General features: G+C 41.9%; 1 protein-coding gene across 1 annotated transcript; it reads left to right on the top strand.

Annotated features, from left to right (window-relative positions):
* The first annotated feature begins 52 nt into the window (after positions 1-52).
* Positions 53-17,968, top strand: CHCHD4 (coiled-coil-helix-coiled-coil-helix domain containing 4). The gene is made up of 3 exons (XM_045025660.1): positions 53-426; positions 5,251-5,349; positions 16,789-17,968. The coding sequence occupies exons 1-3, from the start codon at positions 405-407 to the stop codon at positions 17,079-17,081; spliced, it is 414 nt and encodes a 137-aa protein (XP_044881595.1). The 5' UTR covers positions 53-404; the 3' UTR covers positions 17,082-17,968.
* The last annotated feature ends 1,230 nt before the right edge of the window (positions 17,969-19,198 follow it).

The raw sequence follows: 19,198 nt of genomic DNA on the forward strand, positions 1-19,198 counted from the left end.
CCGAGCCCTGCCAGAAGTTCGCTGTCGCAGGGCACGATGGGAAATGCGGTCCTGGGCCTGTAAGAAGCGCGGCAAAACGCAAAGCACGCCGGGATAGGCAGAAGGGTGGCCCGCAAAGCTCCTGGTTCTTGCTGCGGCCCCCGCTTTCCTAACTGCTCCTCCGTGGAGCTACTACGGCCGTTAGAGGGCGCCCTCTTCGCAGCCCTCAGGGTCTCGAATACGGCTCTCAATCAGGCGCGGCGCTGGGCAGCCCGGGGTCCTTCTGGGAGCGAGGTGAGAGGTCGCCGTGTGGTGCGCCGGCTGCCGCTGGTTCAGGCGCTGGCGGGGACGGACGGGTCGCTGGCTGGGTCAGTCAGTCAGTCGCCGCGGGCCGGAGCTGCGGAGAGACCACCCCGCCCCTCACCATGTCCTACTGCCGGGAAGAAGGTGCGTGGCGGGAGGGGAGGGGGTCAGGGGCAGGTGGGCCCGGGCCGGCGGTGGTTGGGGGCTGCGGGCTAGCGGAGGGGGTGGGGGGAGAGAGTGCGGGAGGGGGGGAACGGACGCAGCGTGGGGTAGCGGCCCCCGGAGCTGCCTTCCCGCCAGCGCATGGGGACAGGCGGCGCCCTGCACAGCCATCAAGGGCAGTGCTCCTTGGTGAGCCCTAATGAACGGGTGCAGCGCGGCGAGCCTCGGGGTTCCCAAATCAGGAGCCTTTCCCCCGCCCGGGTTTGCCTTCTGGTTTTTGAGCCTTTAGGGCTTGCTCGTGTCCCATTTTCATGCTTTTTTTCCGCCCTCTCAATCATGACAGTTAGGGGCTACTTTCATAAAACATACAATTGAATCTCTTCATGCCAACAATTGCAGTGTTAAGAAATAAATCAGATATCATGAGATTTGTGATTAAAATAATGAGGGTTGACAACTCACTGGCACAAGATGTCTCTGAGGCCAAGAGTTTAGTAGGTATCAAATAAGGGTTAGGCACAAATACAGGGCTGCCGGGAGCGGGTTTGGGCCCTGGTGAAAAAAAAATTGCCCCCTCCCCCCCCCAGCAAGGGCGGACCGGATCAGGCCCCAGGCCCCCTTCAGGACCACCGGGCCCTGCTAATTTGTACCAGCTTCCCCCTCCTCTCATCAGCCTTGTACACATACTCATGTTAAAAATACCCAGTTATGTTAGAACGTAATAAATAAAACCCTTGTACTATGCAGCTCAAGCCATCTTATAGCAGGTGTTAAGTAAGAACCTACTCTCAGAGCTCATCATCAGGGTGCCCCGGGGGCTTGGGTGAATTCTGAAACGTGCCAACATTCTGCCTTCAGCACTTACGGATTCACATCCCTCTAGTGCAGCATTGCCACACATAAGACTTAATTGTCCACTACCTGGTTACCTTTTACCTTCCTGTGAAGGGCTGGTGCTGTCTGTGCTGGAGATGTAATACTGGGTTATATGACTACTCATTAAATTTAGTATGGTAATTTGTGTCTTGTAGCCAGATTGCACCGTGGTTGTGGTAGATCTCATTATCTGAGCTAGGTCAGTAGTCAGATGGGAGAACAAGGAAAACCCCAAAGCTGCACAGGATGGTGTGCAAGACATACTAGGAACATGCCTGTTTGGCTCCACATTGACTCGGGTATCCTAGTATGGTGCTGCTGGGTACCGTGCTGTATGAGGCATTACAGAGACCTGACCACCCATCACTAGGGTTGCCAACTTTCTAGTTGCACAAAACTGAACACCCTAGTCCTACCCCTTCCCTGAGGCCCCACTTCTGCTCAATACATTCCCCTCCCTTGGTGGTTTGCTCTCCCCCATCTTCACTCACTTTCACTGGGCTGGGGCAAGGGGTTGGGGTAAGGGTTCTAACTAGGAGTGCGAGCTCCAAGGTGAGGCCAGAAATGGGGGTTCAGGATGCGGGAGGGGGCTCTGGGCTGGGGCAGGAGTTGAGGTGGGGGGAGTAAGGGCTCCAGCTGGGGGTATCGGCTCTGGGGTGGGGCTGGGGATGATGGGTTTGGGGTGCAGGAGGGGGGCTCCAAGCTGGGAGGTGGGGCTGAGGGATTCGGAGTGCAGGCAGGGGCTGTGGGTTGAGGCAGAGGGTTGGGGTATGGGAGGGGGTGGGGCTGAGGATGGGGGTTCAGGGTGTAGGAGAGAGCTCTGGGTTGGGGGGATGAGCTCTGAGGTGGGGCTAGGGATGAGGGTTTTGGGGTACAGGAGGGGGCTCGGTTGGGGGGGCTTGGGGCGCATGCTTACCTTGGGCGGCTCACTGTCAGGGGCACAGAGGGGGTTCTAAGGCAGGTTTCCTGCCTGTCCTGGCACCAAGGACCACGCTGCCCCCCAGAAGTGGCCAGCAGCAGATTCGGCTCCGTGTGACTCTTGCCCGCAGGCGCACACCCTCCCCAGCTCCCACTGGCCAGGAACCAATCAATGGGAGTGCAGCGCTGGTGCTCGGGGTGGGGGCAGTGTGCAGAGCCCTGTGACACACACACCCCAGCCTAGGAGCCGGGCCTGCTGCTGGCCACCCAGCTCTGAAGGCAGCACAGAAGTAAGGATGGCAATATCACAACTTCCCTACAATAGCCAGATTTCACAGTCTGTGACGTGTTTTTCATGGCCAGGAATTTGGTAGGACCCTATATATCACACCTACTGCTTCACCGCTAGTCACTAGGCCAGTAATCCTGTCATGGAAGGAAAGTAAGTTGTTTTGGCATGATTTTTTCTTGAAAAATCCATGCTGCCTATTCCTTATAACCCTGTTATCCTCTAGGTGCTTACAAATTGGTTAATAATTTGTTCAAGTATTATTCATGGCGGCAAAGTTTGCTTGACAGAGTGGAGCGTTTGCAGTCATGCACTGTACAGTGTTTGAAATAGCAATTGCCATGCTTCACACATTTAACTGGTATATTTCAGACACATTAGTAAACGTTTCACCAAACCATATACATCTTGGAATTTGTATGTGTCCACTGATGGCAATCACATTACTGATAGCCAGGAAAGCCTTAATTTCTAATCCCACCCTCCCTGTTGACTCACTGTGGTAGCTTCATGGAAATGTGAGACAGAAGGGAGACTATTGTATATCACCCTTTCTCTTCCCTCCCAAATGAAGGATTGTTTCCCAATGAAGTTTCCAACACTCCTTTTGGGAGACTGTTCTGCAGTCTCATAGACTTCAGTTAGAAAAATTTACTCTGAGAATCATCCTAAATTTCCCCTAAACTTTCCATTACTCTAGTTCAGTGGTCCCCAACCTTCTTTGTCTGGCGGGCACCAGACGATGAACCACGGAGGACCGTGGTGGCAGACGAGCATCCGCCGAATTGCCGCCGACAAGCGGCAGCGTCAATAGGCGTCGCCGCCAAAATGCCACCGACTAGTGGCAGCATTTTGGCAGCGACGCCTCTGGATGTCGCTGCTTGTCAGCGGCATTTCGGCGGATGCTCATCTGCCAGCCAGTACGTGGGCGCACTTAGACACCCCGGCGGGCACCATGACGCCCACGGACACCACGTTGGGGACCCCTGCTCTAATTGTATGCCCTTGGACCATCATAGTGAGTTCTGATGATACAAAACTTCTCAAGGTAGTTAAGTCTCAGGCAGACTGTGAAGAGTTGCAAAGGGATCTCACAAAACTGGATGACTGGGCAACAAAATGGTAGATGAAATTCAGTGTTAAAAAATGAAAAGTAATGCACCTTGGAAAACATAATCCCAACTACATATATAAAATGAGGTCTAAATTAGCTAAGAAAGAAAGAGCTCTTGGAGTCATTTTGAGTAATTCTCTGAAAACATTCACTCGACGTGCAGCGGCAGTCAAAAAAGCTGACAATGTTGGGAATCATTAGGAAAAGGATAGATAACAGGACAGAAAATATCATATTGCCTCTATCTATGGCATGGCCACATGTTGAATACTGCATGCAGATGTGGTCACCCCATCTCAGAAACGGTACCAGAAAGGGAAACAAAAATGATTAGGGGTATGGAACAGCTTCCATGTGAAGAGAGAGTAATAAGACTGGGACTCTTTAGCTTAGAAAAGAGACGATTAAAAGGGGATATGATAGAGGTCTGTAAAATCATGACTGGTAGGAAGAAAGTAAATAAGGAAGTGCTGTTTACTCCTCCTCATAACACAAGAACTACGGGTTACCAAATAAAATTAATAGGCAGCAGGTTTAAAACAAACAAAAGAAAGTGTTTCTTCATATAATGCACAATCAACCTGTGGAACTCTTTGCCAGAGGATGTTGTGAAGTCCAAGACTATAACAGGGTTCAAAAAGAACTAGATAAGTTCATGGGAGGATAGGTCCGTCAGTGGCTATTAGCCAGGATGGGCAGGAATGGCGTCCCTAGCCTCTGCTTGCCAGAAGCTGGGGAATGGATGACAGGGGATGGATCACTTGATGATTATCTGTTCTGTTCATTCCCTCTGAAGCCCCTGGCATTGGCCACTGTCAGAAGACAAGATACTGGGCTAGATGGACTATTGGTCTGACCCAGAATGGCCATTGTTATGTTCTTTTATTACTTTAATTCTGAAAGGTTTTTTAGCATAAAGGGTCCCTAATTTTTTTATTGTGGTTCCTAGGTGTCACTGAAATACAAATAATAGTGGATCCCAGAGTAATTTCTAACCCCAATTCCATGAATCCTAGCAGTTGACTCAGAATCTCTGATAGATGGACACCTATGGTAGCCATGAATCCCTTCAATGAGGACCCCTCTACATCTCCCCTGGCATCAAGTTCTATTGCCTAACTGTTCTTAAAAAGATGTGAATAGTTTTCCTAAATTACCCTGCTGTATCTTAAGCTCATTATGTCTTGCTCTGTCCTTGTTGATTAATTAGGATAATTGATCCCTGTCCTCTTCATACCATCTTTTATGTATTTGTAGACAGTTATCCTGTCTCGCCTCAGTCATCTTTTTTTCTAGACTGAACATAGCCTGATTCTCTTAACCTCTCCTTTTAGGTCTTATTTTCCAAAACCTTTTTGTCATTTTTAGCGGCTCTCCTCTGAACACTTTCCAATTTGTATTTTTTAAAATGTGATGCCCAAAACCAAACACTGCTCCAATTGAAGCCTAACCAGGGCCAAATAGATCAGACTCATTAGCTCTTAAAATGAATGCATCTGTTTATATGCAGAACAGTTCAAAAGCTTGTACTATGCAGCGGCTTTGTAAATGGCTTGTTTTGTCTCCGCTTAATCCTTTTTCTGAACTCTTGCTTTTTGTCTTTCCTTAGGAAAAGACAGAATTATATTCGTGACCAAAGAGGACCATGAGACGCCAAGCAGTGCAGAACTGGTAGCAGATGACCCCAATGACCCTTATGAAGACCAAGGTCAGTAACATTTGGTAAGAGGATGGTAAGACATATATGTAACAATCTAATCTATTTGTGTGGCTCCCATTCAAATTAGTGGAGTAGGTCCTCAGAGAATCTCTAAAAGCTAGGTCAGTCTTTTTCCTAAGGCAGTACCATTAAGCTTGCTCTTAATTTTACTTTAACTCCCTTTTTATTTTTAAACTGAGACATAATCCTTGTCTGTAGGTGTGACATTCCCCTTTGGTGTTATCTGGACCGTTGATTTGCTAGGTCACTCCAATCCTTGACTCTGGTAGCCAACCTTACCCTGCTCTGCTCTGAGAACCTCCACTCCTGGGCTGTTCACACACAGTGGCTAGTATATAAGCTGCTCCTTGGATTGTGCAACCAAATGATACTAGCCAATATCTCTGGCCCCAGACACAACCCTAGGAACCTCTGTCTTGCAATGTCCAGTTATGCCTGCTGGATGCTGCAAGCTTATATGAGTTTGTCAGCTTAACAAAGAAACTGATATGCACCAGGCTTGTTATCCCAAGGGGAGTCTCTGACATGCTCCAAACCAAACACACTGCTTCAGGAATAAACAAATATATTAACTACAAAGATAGATTTTAAGTGATAGGTAAAAAGTCAGTGTGGTTACCAAAATAAAATAAAACATAAGCACGCAGGCTAAACTCTCAACCCGATTAGACTAGGCAACATCTAGATTAAGCAGTTTTTCGCATCCCACTGGATACTGCAGTCCTTAATATACAGGTTTGTTCCTTAAACCCGGGCCACTCTCCTCTGTTGGAGTCGAGTCTTCTTCTCAGTGTCTTAGTTGCTTGCAGCGAAGGTGGAGGCAGGCGAAGGGCCCAGTATGTGTCCACTCTGTCTGTTTTATACCCTCAGTCCATGTGCTTAGGGAGCACAAGTCCAAATATGTCTGGGAGGCATTGCTGAGTCTCTCAAAGCAAGGTTGAGCAATTCCCCTGGTGTGGCCTCATGCAGGTGAGTCATTGCATTGTAGTTCCCTTGCTGGACAATGGCTGTTGATGGGTTGTTTGACACCCCACCCGGGTGTTGGTTATTTTCCTTGCTGTTGCCTCTGGGGAGCTGATACCTGGCTGATTCCTCAACTTACAGCATGTTTTAGTGACTGCCATACAACACAATTCTCATAACTTCATATGCATTAATGATACACATATATGGATAGAGAAATGACTTTCAGCAGATCATAACCTTTCCCCTGATACCTTACAAGGCATGCTTTATATGCAAGATCACGATTATATGAAAATGAGGAATAGGGGGTTACAGTATGCTCCCCCAAGGTATAGAATGTCACAGTATGACCATAGTTTATTTGCCATTTTGGCAAACAATCAACAAACTTTCTGTAATTCCACAATTTAATTCTTTCTTAGAAACCAGAGACAGACCTATTCAAAACATGATTAACTAAGAGGAGGAGTTAACACAGTTTAATTCTATACAGTAGCTTAGTGTTTCTCTAACTTCTTTATTCTGCATGTTTTCTAATGGTCCCACCTTCAGCCTCAACTACTTCAGTCCCTCTCCAGTCCTTCAAAATATTTAATTCTGCAGTCTATCACACATGCAGTTTGTTGCAGTAGTAGTCTGAGATTTTTCACTTTTTTGTGAAAGTGACTTACACCCATGACCGTGTCATGTTCTGTACCCAGTAACCCATTTCAACAAGTCTAAAACTATTTTCCTCCTCCTGTCACCTAATGACAACTCTAAAGGGATCCAATTGTCACTAATGCCTTAAGAGGCAAGTAACTTAACATTTGCAGTTTGGAACTGAAGTTTGCCAAAATATCATGCAATATAAACCAGTACTGATGCTAAACAGTTCACATCTGCAAGTGAACAAATTTAAGAACTCTCTGCTTTTACTATTGCTATTTATTATCTTTTTGTGAGACAGAATAACAGGGAATTAAGCGTTGTAAAATCGTGATTGCCTTGGGCAAGTAATCTCTTTTTCTTAAAATCGGTGAGTAAAATATCTTAGTTTATAGTCATGGTAAAACCTGAGTGGATAGATTTTGACCCAGGCTAATAAATGTCCATGAAAATTTAAGACTGGATTTGGGATTTATTGGATTGCTTTTATGTTCACCAGGCACAAACTGTTTGAAATATGAGGAACTAAATGGAAACAATCTCATTTTTAGAGGTGCTGAGATTCACAGCTCCTGTTGAAATAAATTGGAACTGTGGACACTCAAGCAATTCTGAAAACTGCTCGCTTTTATTTGGGTGCATAAATTCAGGTATTGCGGTTTTAAATTTGGCTGCAGTGTCTACTTCAGTTTGCATGAATTGAAGTATACTAAGTCTTGTTGCCTCCAACTTTGACTGAAGTTGAGCTAAGTTGTTTCTTTTCCCAGTTGAAAATCTGTTAAACATACAATAGTTAGCAGAAACTCTGCCCCAGCATTGTAATCTCTAGGGGGCAGTATTCGCGCATCATTTAGCACCCAGAAAAGGATATTGGTGATGCTATGTTAACAAACAAACAGACAGTACACAGTCTAATTTGAACCATCTTGTCCTGTATAATTAAACTTTTTTTGTTTTTGTACATAGATTTGTGCTAAAATGAGCATTCCTCACCTACCTGCACAGATTCTGAACCTGTTTACATCAGTATTCAGAGTGAACAGTTGTTTCTGACCACATCCTCACCTTGGATCCTTTGACCTTTGTAATGATCTAAATTAAAATTGGGATAAGGGATTAGAGAAATCTTTCATGACTTTAGATGCTACATGTATGTCAGGTGAACAGATTTCTTTCAGGTAGAACAGTAACTTATCAGACTCCTTCCCATAGCATGCTTGATTCAAAGTCAAAAATGTCTCTTGAAGCTTAGGACAGCATGGTGAGAGATGCTCTGTACCCTACTCTCTTGGCTATCAGTCAGTTCAGCCACTCAGAAGGCTGCTAGAATCTATGAAGAGCAATGCCTCAGAATATCGCAATAGGGATGTGCTAGCATATGTATGTTAGAAGAATATTTAACCCTGATGTGTGCAGTTGTTTAACCGAAGACATTATTAGTATTAGCCCAATATCTGGGAATTTAAGACAGTGTTATGTTTAGGGGTAGGCTGAGAGAACAGCCCATGTGGAACTTCTTGTGAAAGCTAGTAATAAAAGATGATTAAACATAACTTCACAGTAACAAATAAGTAGAAACAGACATTCTTACACAGTACTTGATGATATACCTCAGATATGGTGCTCAAAATAAATTTAATTGGCTTTCTCAATATATGGGACTGGCAGGCTTGGTGTGATTGAGATTAACCTTACACCCTTTCTGAGATGAAAAGAAGTAGCTGGTTTCCCCCCTTAAACTTTCCAGTGTGTGTGTGTCTTATTTCAGAAAGATGTGTAGAAGCTAAAGTTTAGCGTCTGTCAGGAGTTCCTTTACCCGTCGTATTTTCAGGCAAGATGTGTTATTGGCTAAGAGCCAATGCTCAAACAGCAGATTTGTTTTCACCAATCTGCACAATAAGATTTGTCAGCATCTCCACTTTGAAATCAGTGCATCAGATTCTAAAAACTTCAGGTAGAATCTGGTACTGGCCGTGAAATCCAAACTGTATTTGCACCTGTTTTCTTCTCAATTTATGTCTGTTTATACAACTTCCTGACTATAGAGTGGAGAATAGAGCCCACAATATCTACAAATAATCAGTTCTGTAGTACAGTTGACCCTTCTATTAAAAGCATTTTCTGAGAGAAGTTTCTGATCAGCCAGTTATTGTACTCTGTGGAAAAAACAATGAAGAAACATATTTAAATGCTGTCTCAAACATTTTAGAAAATGCCATTTTCTCTTATAGTGTTAATAGCCTGTGATGGGTGATCTTTTTCATTGGTCAATATGGTGGTGGTAAGATCCCAACTCCCTTCTGCCTGGCCTGTCTCTCTTCTGCAAAACTAGACTGCCGAAAATAAAGATCCCACCACAACCTCACATCTGGAGAACATAAGCCCTAGGAGATGTTATAATGCATTTTAACAGTTCATAGAATGAAAAATGACCTTACGTGGTATGCAACTGAACAAAAAAGACTGCTGCTTATATTGGCAAATTCTAACATTCATGCAGTCTTGGGTTATAGGAAGTTGCTTCAAGTCTTAGAATATCTCCCATTATCATTGTAAAGACGGTGTGTTGGAATCTTTTAAAAGTGTCACTTCTGTTCTGAACTGGAAATCATGTCTTCAACAACGAGGGCTTCTCTAGTAATGGAGTATGTGAATGTAAACTTAACTCATTGGAACTGAGCCACAACAGTTCATGATATTTTGAGTTATATTAATAATTATGGTCGAGCAAGCCAGTCAGGTTTGCAGTATTGTCAGTGCCATATCAAAAGAGGGAAGAAAAGGATCTCTGGGCATTGGTGTGACGCAGATACAAGTGATTCGAACATGAACTCTGTGCATAGTTCTTCTCTTGGGACCTGTAAGGACAAGTTGCTTTGTTGTTCTTTCATGGCAGTGGTTGCATAAATGAAGTTAGTATATCATAGAATCTAGTTCCTTTCCCAGTTGGACAGTCTGGGCAGAATTCGAAGGTGGCCAAGACAACTCATCTGGAAGGGCTAGTGAAATGCCATGTTTATGTTGGATGTGGAAGGGCTTTGGTGGGAGGGAGATATGTATCCTCTCACAAAGCAGTAATTCCAGCACCTTAGACCACCAGATAGCTGTACTCTGGATTTATATTCCCAGTTTGGCCTGTCCAGGCCTACTATGGATGGGGGAAGAGAGAGAAAAGGCTAGAAGCTAGTTGTGTTGGGGAAATCTTGCAATGAAAAGGACATCTTATCCCTGTCCTTTCCATTAGAAAGGTTATGATCCAACATGAAAATGTTTTTTGCATTAAATACTGTAGTATGCTTTTTTGAACATGCCGTGAGTTGCTGCCACAATTTAAGAGTTTTCTCAGTTTCTCACTTCAGCTCTCCAAAGCTACAACACAGCAAATCAAAAAACGATAAACAATTCATGTATCACAGATTGCGGTTGCATCTGAGGGGAGGGAAATCAATGGAGGGGAAAGACATGGGCAAAACATTTTGAAGCATTGTAGGGCAGAAACTCTAGTTTATTGTGTGATTTTTATTTAAAAGAAAATTGGAAAAGTCTTTAGCCGTTCATAAAGTAACATGCAGGTTTTTTTAATTTAGCTTATACGTTGAACAGGAGATCTGATTTCCAGTGTTCAACTTCTGTGGCATAATTCACAGTAATGGCCCTTTTGATCTTTTTTTACTGTACTATACACAGAATAATCACATTTAAGGAAGAATATGCTTATTATATAAATACCTTAATCTGCACTGAGTCCTAATATAATGTAAACCTTTAAATTTATGTAGAATGTGGTCATTATTTTGCAGCCCTCCTGACACTTGGTATTACAATACAAAGCATAATTGTTGTAGCTCTAGTTGTTAAATTCCTCTTTTACAGCAAAGATTATCTTTATTAAGTTTTTGATGAATAGATTGCATAGGAAAATCCTAATTATCGTGTTTCTCTTCGGTAAGATCATAGAATATCGGGGTTGGAAGGGACCTCAGGAGGTCATCTAGTCCAACCCCCTGCTCAAAGCAGGACCAATCCCCAACTAAATCATCCCAGCCAGGGCTTTGTCAAGCCTGACCTTAAAAACCTCTAAGGAAGGAGATTCCACCACCTCCCTATGTCTGGAGCCCACTTTCTAAGCCAGAAGTATTAAAAGTACAATGGGCAAAGCTACAGATGATTCCCAGCTAAGTGGTATGGCAAACTGAGACAGATTTAAATTACAGCTTTTAGAACATAAAAGTTGTACCTAAAGGTACATTGTGACTCTCATTATAACATCCTCTCTTTGCAGGTATGGGCTGGGAAAATTGCCTAAGAATCTCTTCGTCTGCTTTTGAATTACAGAAAGATGAATAAATATTTTCCCCAATTTAAGACTTTGCTTTTTACTTCCACGGTGCAAACAGATGAACATCACAGGTGTTGAATTTTTCAGGGTAACTGAGGACCTGTTCCTATTACTTGCAAAATATATATATAATTTTAAAATTAAGAAACCTCTTATGATTGTTTTTAAATATTTTGTGCATGCCAGGTGACTTTTGTGAATGTTACAGCACTATTAGCATAACTAATGTTTTAAGTAGAAGGCATTAATCACAAAAGATTCTCAATAAATAGATTTCAGTGTAAAAGCAGGTTCTCTATTGAAATCATTGCCTAGTGACAGGAGTGGTTCCCAAAACTGCTAGTGAAGGCACAGGCCCTTCCCTGAAACTTCCCATTATACAACAAACGAGGATCATAAACAGAACCCCAAAAAAATGTCGGTGGACGAAAAGGATACTACAAGATCACATAGGGTACATGTCTTGACAGTTCCATTAACTTTAGTGCTTTTGTGGGTTTTTTAAACTTTTCATAGGTGAGACAGTAGAAGTGAGTTTTGAGGATAAATTTAAATGAGGGGGATAACTTGACTTCCTCTTTGCACTGCAAGAGAGAATTGTGTGGCTTTCCAGTCTTGCTAAAGGAACTAACGGAGCTTGTAAGCTCCTAGTCTTCAATAACTTAATTTTGAAGGGCCTACAAGTTCCTCAAGGCTAATTGTTTTGGGGTTTTCCTGAGGTTTTTTGAATGAGAACCGTGTCTGAAGAGGATTGAGAAACTAAAATGTTAATATTATGAATTTAAAATGTTCAAAAGTAAGGAAGTTAAAACAAAGGTTCTCTTAAGAATGCTAATTCAACATCATTGCACCTCTTGCAATTTATACTCCTGTGTTTTAAATATGTACAAAACATAAATGTTAAGTGTCCTTATCAAATATACAGGATGTGCCAAACTAATATTCACTTCTTGCATTCTGGGTATTTTAAATTTGTCGATTCCAATGCCAGAAGGGACCATTGTGATCATACAGGCTCACCTCTGTATAACACAGGCCATAGAACTTCCTCAATATAATTCCTAGAGTATATCTTTTAGAAAAACATCTAATATTAATTTTAAAATTGCCAATGATGGAGAATCAACCATGACCCTTGGTAAATTGTTCCAAGGTTAATTATACTCACTGTTAAAAATGTATGCCTTATTTCCAGTCTGAGTTTTTGTCTAGCTTCAACTTCTGGCCATTGGATCATGTTATATGTTTGCAAGATTGAAGTACCCATTATCAAATATTTGTTCCCCACGTAGTAGTTATAAGCTATAATCAGGTCACTCCATGACCGTCTCTATGTTAAGTTAAATAAATTGAGTTCCTTTAGTCTGTCACTATAAGGCGTGTTTTCTAATTCTTTAATTATTCTCATGGCTCTTCTCTGAACCCTCTCGAATTTATCAGCACCCTTTTTGAACTATGGACACCAAAACTGAACACAGTATTCCAGCAGAGGTCATACCAGTGCCAAATACAGAGGTAAAATAATCCTCTTCTGCTCAAAATTCCGCCATTTATGCATCCAAGAATCGCATTAGCCCTCTTGGCCATAGGATCGCATTGGAAGCGCAGGTGCAGTGACTCTATCACAACCCCCAAATCTTTTTCAGAGTCACTGCTTCCCAGGATAGAGTCCCCCATCGTGTAAGTGTGGCCTACATTCTTTGTTCCTAGATATATACTTAGCTGTATTAAGATGCATATTGTTTGCTTGCGTCCAGATTACCAAATGATCCCATTCGCTCTGTATCAGTGACCTGTCCTCTTCAGCATGTACCATTCCCCTGATTATTGTGTCATCTGCAAAGTCTGTCAGTGATGATTTTATGATTTCTTCCAGGTCACTGATAAAAATGTTCAATAGCCAACAACTAATCGTTGTGGGACCGCACTAGAAACACATCTGCTGGATAATGATTCCCAGTTTGCAGTTGGAGACCTGTCAATTAGCCAGTTTTTAATCCATTTAATGGGTGCCAGGTTCATTTTATATCAGTCACATTTCTTAATCAAAATGTCATGCAGTACCAAGTCAAGTGCCTTAAAAAAGCGAACAGAATGTTGGGAATCATTAGGAAAGGGGTAGATAATAAGACAGAAAATATCATATTGCCTCTATATAAATCCACGGTACGCCCATATCTTGAATACTGCATGCAGATGTGGTTTCCCCATCTCAAAAAAGGTATACTGGAATTGGGAAAGGTTCAGAAAAGAGCAACAAAAATGATTGGGGGTATAGAATGGCTGTTGTATGAGGAGACATTAATAAGACTGTGACTTTTCAGCTTGGAAAAGAGACGACTAAGGGGGGATATGATAGAGATCTATAAAATCATGACTGGTGTGGAGAAAGTACTTAAGTGTTAGTTACTCCTTCTCATAACAGAAGAACTAGGGGCCACCAAATGAAATTTATAGACAGCAGGTTTAAAACAAACAAAAGGAAGTATTTTTTTCACACAACGCTCAGTCAAACTGTGGAACTCCAGAGGATGTTTGCCAGAGGATGTTGTGAAGGTCGAGACTATAACAGGGTTCAAAAAAGAACTAGATAAATTCATGGAGGATGGATCCATCAATGGCTATTAGCCATGATGGGCAGGGATGGTGTCCCTAGCCTCTGTTTGCCAGAAAGCTGGAAATGGGTGATGGGATGGATCACTTGATAATTACCTGTTCTGTTCATTCCCTCTGGGGCGCCTGGCATTGGCCACTGTTGGAAGACAGGATACTGGGCTAGATGGACCTTTGGTCTGACCCCATATGGCCGTTCTTATAACACCATTGGATGATTTAAAAAAGTTAATGCCCAGCAGAATGCCACTTAAAAGCATTAATAAAGGAAAGACTTTAGAGGTGCAGTAGATAATAGATATACAAGCTCACAGGGATAGCTCAGTGGTTTGAGCATTGGCCTGCTAAACCCAGGTTGTGAGTTCAATCCTTGAGGGGGCCATTTGGGGATTGGTTCTGCTTTGAGCAGGGGGTTGGACTAGATGATCTCTTAAAATCCCTTCCAACCCTAGTAATCTATGTATCTACATTACAAGCCAATTACAACAAAAGTCAATATTCCAAGAATTAATCTGTACCGTTAAAGGGAGTCCTAATGCAAATCTCTGATACAGCCTAATTATAGGCACTTAAGTAGGTTAGAGAGGACAAAACAAGTATTGCCATAAGTGCAGACATTTTTATTTGTGGCTGTGATATTATCAATTTCCGTTAGCTAAGACGGTTTAGGCTGGATGAGCTCTGCAACTAATTGCCAGCCTAAGCCCTGGATCTATTATGATGCAAACTGAGTGGTTTTCGAGTGAGCCTCAACAAGTACTTAACAGTAGGTCTGGATTAGAGGATCAATGTCCTGCAGACTACCTCCAGAAGAAAAAGTGCAACTTTCTATTAGTTCAGAGATTTAAAAAAAAAAAAAAGCCAATCCTGCCCACTTGCTTCATGTAAAAGAATGTCCTAGGTGACCCTAGAGGTGTCTTCCAGATCTAATTGGGTAGAATTCTAGCTGATATACTATATCACTTTTAGTGTAGGGAGACTCTTCTGTGCCTCTGGTCCACTGGGAACAAAACTCTTACTCTCGTTCAGCTTTCTTTTAAAACGTGGTTTCTGTGTAGTTGGTATTAGAAGCTTGTGTCTTAATGGTGAAATTAGTGGAGTTATACCTATTTTTCTATTTCTACAATATCCCAGGAGTATGTGCCAAAGATTCATGTGTGGAAAGTCATAATTTACAGTTGAACTTTCTCTGTCACCATGCAGTCTTGAGTTTTAAAACTAATAATTTCTGTTTCAGATTGAAGATTATATGACAAGGAATTTTATTACTGCAGTGCCCTGATCAGGCTAATTTCAGAAAACTTTCTATGTTCTTAAAGTATTTGAGACACAACCAGTCATTTTAATAGCTGATATTCCGTAATGTCCCTCAGTGACTTCAAATTCTAGTTTGGTCTATTTACAAAGCAAAACCATATTTCTTTTACACTGCAAGGTCAACCTACGTTCCTGCTGCTTTATATCACCCGTAGCAATAGAGTCTGCAACAGGCTATCCACCTTTTTTATGACCTCCTGCTTGCTTCTCCCCTCCTCCCCAGCTTGGATCTCAGCCATGGTTTGCCAGAGATGATAGACTGTACTAGCTACATCTTATCCATGAAAGAGGTTTTGTCCAGCAGGATAAGTGACAATTCTGTGAGCGTATCCAAAAGACCTATGCATGACAATGTCCCAGTCTTTGGGTAGTAAATAGCACTTCCAACACAGAAATGGTACGAAGGGGACTGTGCAGTTTACTACTAGGCTTAGTGTAAAGCAGATAGTCAGAATTCAGTGCCTTCTAGGGTGCTGAACCAAACCCACTTTGCTTCAGTTGTAAATGCTGTTTTCTTCTGACCTGATCTGGTTGAATGGAAGTGAACTCCAGAGACTCACAAGACTCTTGGGCAAAAAATAGTAAACGTTTTAAGTGTGTATTCTACAGTGAGTGCTTAGCTATTGTTTTTCCTACTTTGTTCATTTTTGTTTTTAAAAATAAAACATGAATTGTGGTCCCCAAGCACTTGGGGTAACATAACTAGTAGGCCCAGTGCAGATAGAATCTTCAGAGATTTTAGATGTTAAAGGCCACTGCTCTACCAGATTTCAAGCCCCTGCTACAAACATGGGGTCACTAGAGTTTTCAAAGAAAAAGTCATCTAAATTTTTTAACATGGGCAAAACATCTTTTCTTAGCCTTGTTCTCAGCAATGGATGAAGCTTTATGGCTTAAATTTTCAAAAAATAAATCCGACTGAGGCAGACACTCATCAAGGAAAATTTCAGTCCAAACAGTTAAAGTTTGGCAGCATAATAAGCGACTGAAAACAGGGTCTTATAGTGGTAAGTATCAGGCAACCTTAAGTTATCTTCTTGCAGGATGAAGGCTAGTAGCACAACCTATAATAACATCATCAATTCACTTAATTTTTTTACAAGCTTACATTTCTTGATCTTGTTAAGCTGTTTAACTTCTTGCCTTCACGGTTTCTGTTTTCATTCCTAGAATAGATCCAGATATTTTTTCCTGTGATGTTGTCATTGTGTCCTCTTTTCCATCTGTACACTGTCTTCTTTGTTTGTTTCCTTCCCTATGATTTCTTTATTTTCCCAAAGACTGAACGGGGCCATGAACTAACCTCTCCTCTTTCCCTTTCTCAGCAGTGAGTCATACAGGTCAGAGTTGAGGCACATTGGCTAGGCAATAAAGGGTGGCTTGCACTGCACTGTTGATTCTGTACTGGTTTTGTGCATGTAATAAAGAACCTCAGACTTCAGTGCTGTCACCCAGTACATTTCATAGAACAAAATTCACCTAAAAACCAAGACAACAACCTATAGGACACCTAATTTTTATTCTGTCTTTGTCTTTTTGTTCAGGATTGATATTGCCTAATGGAGATATCAATTGGAATTGCCCGTGCCTTGGTGGAATGGCTAGTGGTCCCTGTGGGGAACAATTCAAATCGGCCTTTTCCTGTTTCCACTATAGCACAGAAGAAATAAAAGGATCGGACTGTGTGGACCAGTTCCGTGCCATGCAGGAGTGCATGCAGAAGTATCCAGACCTTTACCCTCAAGAAGATGATGAAGAGAGAGAAAATCAGAGCAAAGATTTGGAAACTACTCCTGCAGAGGCTGCGGTAGCCAAAGAGGATAAGGGATCTAGCTAATGAAGATGCATGGAGGCTCTTGTCTCCACTCCTTAAAAATCAGAGACATGGATGTTTTGAAAAGTGTCTGTCTTTTGAGTCTTCAAGAAGTGTTTCACCTTTAATGTTCTATACACTGTATTGTATGAAATAACTTATTACAGGGCAGAGACCTCAGCCCTGTGGTCTTGCAAATAAACACTGCAGAAAGAGCAAGTATATATGTAGGTACTGTGTAAACTGTTAGTGGGTACAGCCACTGCTTTAAAAAAAAAAATTCTCCAGTTCTCAGTTTGCAGATTGGGTTGAATAATGTCTTTAAAAGTATAAAACATACTTTTTTCAACCAAAAAGTTCCATTAGCCAGCGTGTCCGGTCTATATCCATTTCAGTTCATTCTGATCAGTAGTTGTTCCTTTTCAATGTGTTCTGTGCTGTTGATAGGAAAAGCATTTTGTGAAATTTCTTAAAGCTTCTCTGCTAGAGAATAGCCTTTAAAGTTGGAAAGGAGCTAAGCTTAGAAGTTGCAAACTCCATAATTTCAAATGGCACTAAAAGGTATTGGCTGCATATACTACTGATTCCAGGTAAAGATTTCCAGAAACTAAAGTTAAAATGTGTGGCTTTTTTAATTTTGTGAATTGAATATGGCTCTTGCCTTTTGAAAATGGTGGTGTGTTGAGCAGTTTTATCAAAAACTATCAAGTGAATGGGAAGAATGCTGATCACTGTGTTCCTTTGTTCTGAAAGCCCTGCTTTTGAGGTCCCTCTGTTAGTACCTGTTCCTTCTGTATAGACAAGTTCTTACAATATACCATTGACAATAAAATTGAAATGTTACCCGGAGTAACACCCTCAGAGCAGATACTGTGACTTGAGCACATATTAAAAAAGCAAAATCTTTTTAACTTGCTTAGAAGCCTGTCTCGTTTCTTTCTTTTTTTGTTTGTTTGTTTTAATTAGTAGTGCTTGGATTGAAAGTAAAGCATGACATTCTCTTATATTGTAAAGAGATTTTGAACTCATCTGAAATTCCTCTTAGATTAAAGTAGCAGACTTTTGTATTTACCAGCTGTATGGCTTATTCCTCCTCTCTCTGAGAAGCATGAGCAATGAAAGCACCTCCTCAGGCTGGAGTGGGATGGGTACAGGACACATCTCAGAAGTCCATAGTGGCTATGAGGCAACAAGGACCTCTTGCCATAATCCATGAATCATGTGAAGTTAAGTATATGTAAAATGAAAGAAATGATCTGCTTTACACTTGTATATAGACAGTCTAATATAAAAATTACATTGGATTACAACTTGCAGGTCAAAGGGATAATACATATACCACCCTCTCCACTAGCAAAAAGATGGCCATGATAGTCAGTGTGATACTGAAGCCTTGGGTAAGATCCCTTTCATAATATGCAAGTACCATCTGTAACTTGCCTTCACACTCATTAATCAGTTGTTACCTAAATATAGCAAAGTACATTTTACAATAGCATTAATTTGCTCCAGCAGGTGTGATAATATTTAGATACTTGCCTCCCTTGGTGGCTGAAAACCTTTGGCTTCACTCAACACTGCTGAGATGCCCTATATCAATACTTTGGTTTAGTGTTACTTTCTTATTAAGTTATTTCAGTGTAAATGGACCTATTTATTCTCTTCTGCTAGCCTCTAAAGTACTGTTTGCACTCTTTGAATTTCAGTAGTAGTTGAATCTTCATCCAGGATTAGGCAGTTGGTAATAACCCAGTCCTAGGGGGATGGATAGCAAGTACTCTGGACAGACTTTGCATTTAAAAGAAGCAAAGTGCAAAAGTTTCAGTGTGTGCATGAACCAGTCAGCAAAACAGATGCCAAGTTAACAACCTGAGAAAGTGGGCACAAAAGTGACAGTGATAAACCTTGATGACTAGGCAATTTGGCCAGGGAGAAATGAAATCTCAGGCAAACAGATAAATACTGAGCACTGATAACGAATCACGTGTACCTGAACCTTTGTTTTCAAAAGGAAACCCAGCTTGCGATTTGTTAAAGGAATACCACAGTGTGAAGGAGTGCTCTGTTCTAAGAACTGCTTGCCTGTTGTGCTTCTGTGGTGTGCTTTTCTTTCCCACGCTGTCTTGTCACCTTGCTGCTTT

This window comes from Mauremys mutica, chromosome 7 (assembly GCF_020497125.1).
Source record: "Mauremys mutica isolate MM-2020 ecotype Southern chromosome 7, ASM2049712v1, whole genome shotgun sequence".
NCBI classification, from domain to species: domain Eukaryota; kingdom Metazoa; phylum Chordata; order Testudines; family Geoemydidae; genus Mauremys; species Mauremys mutica.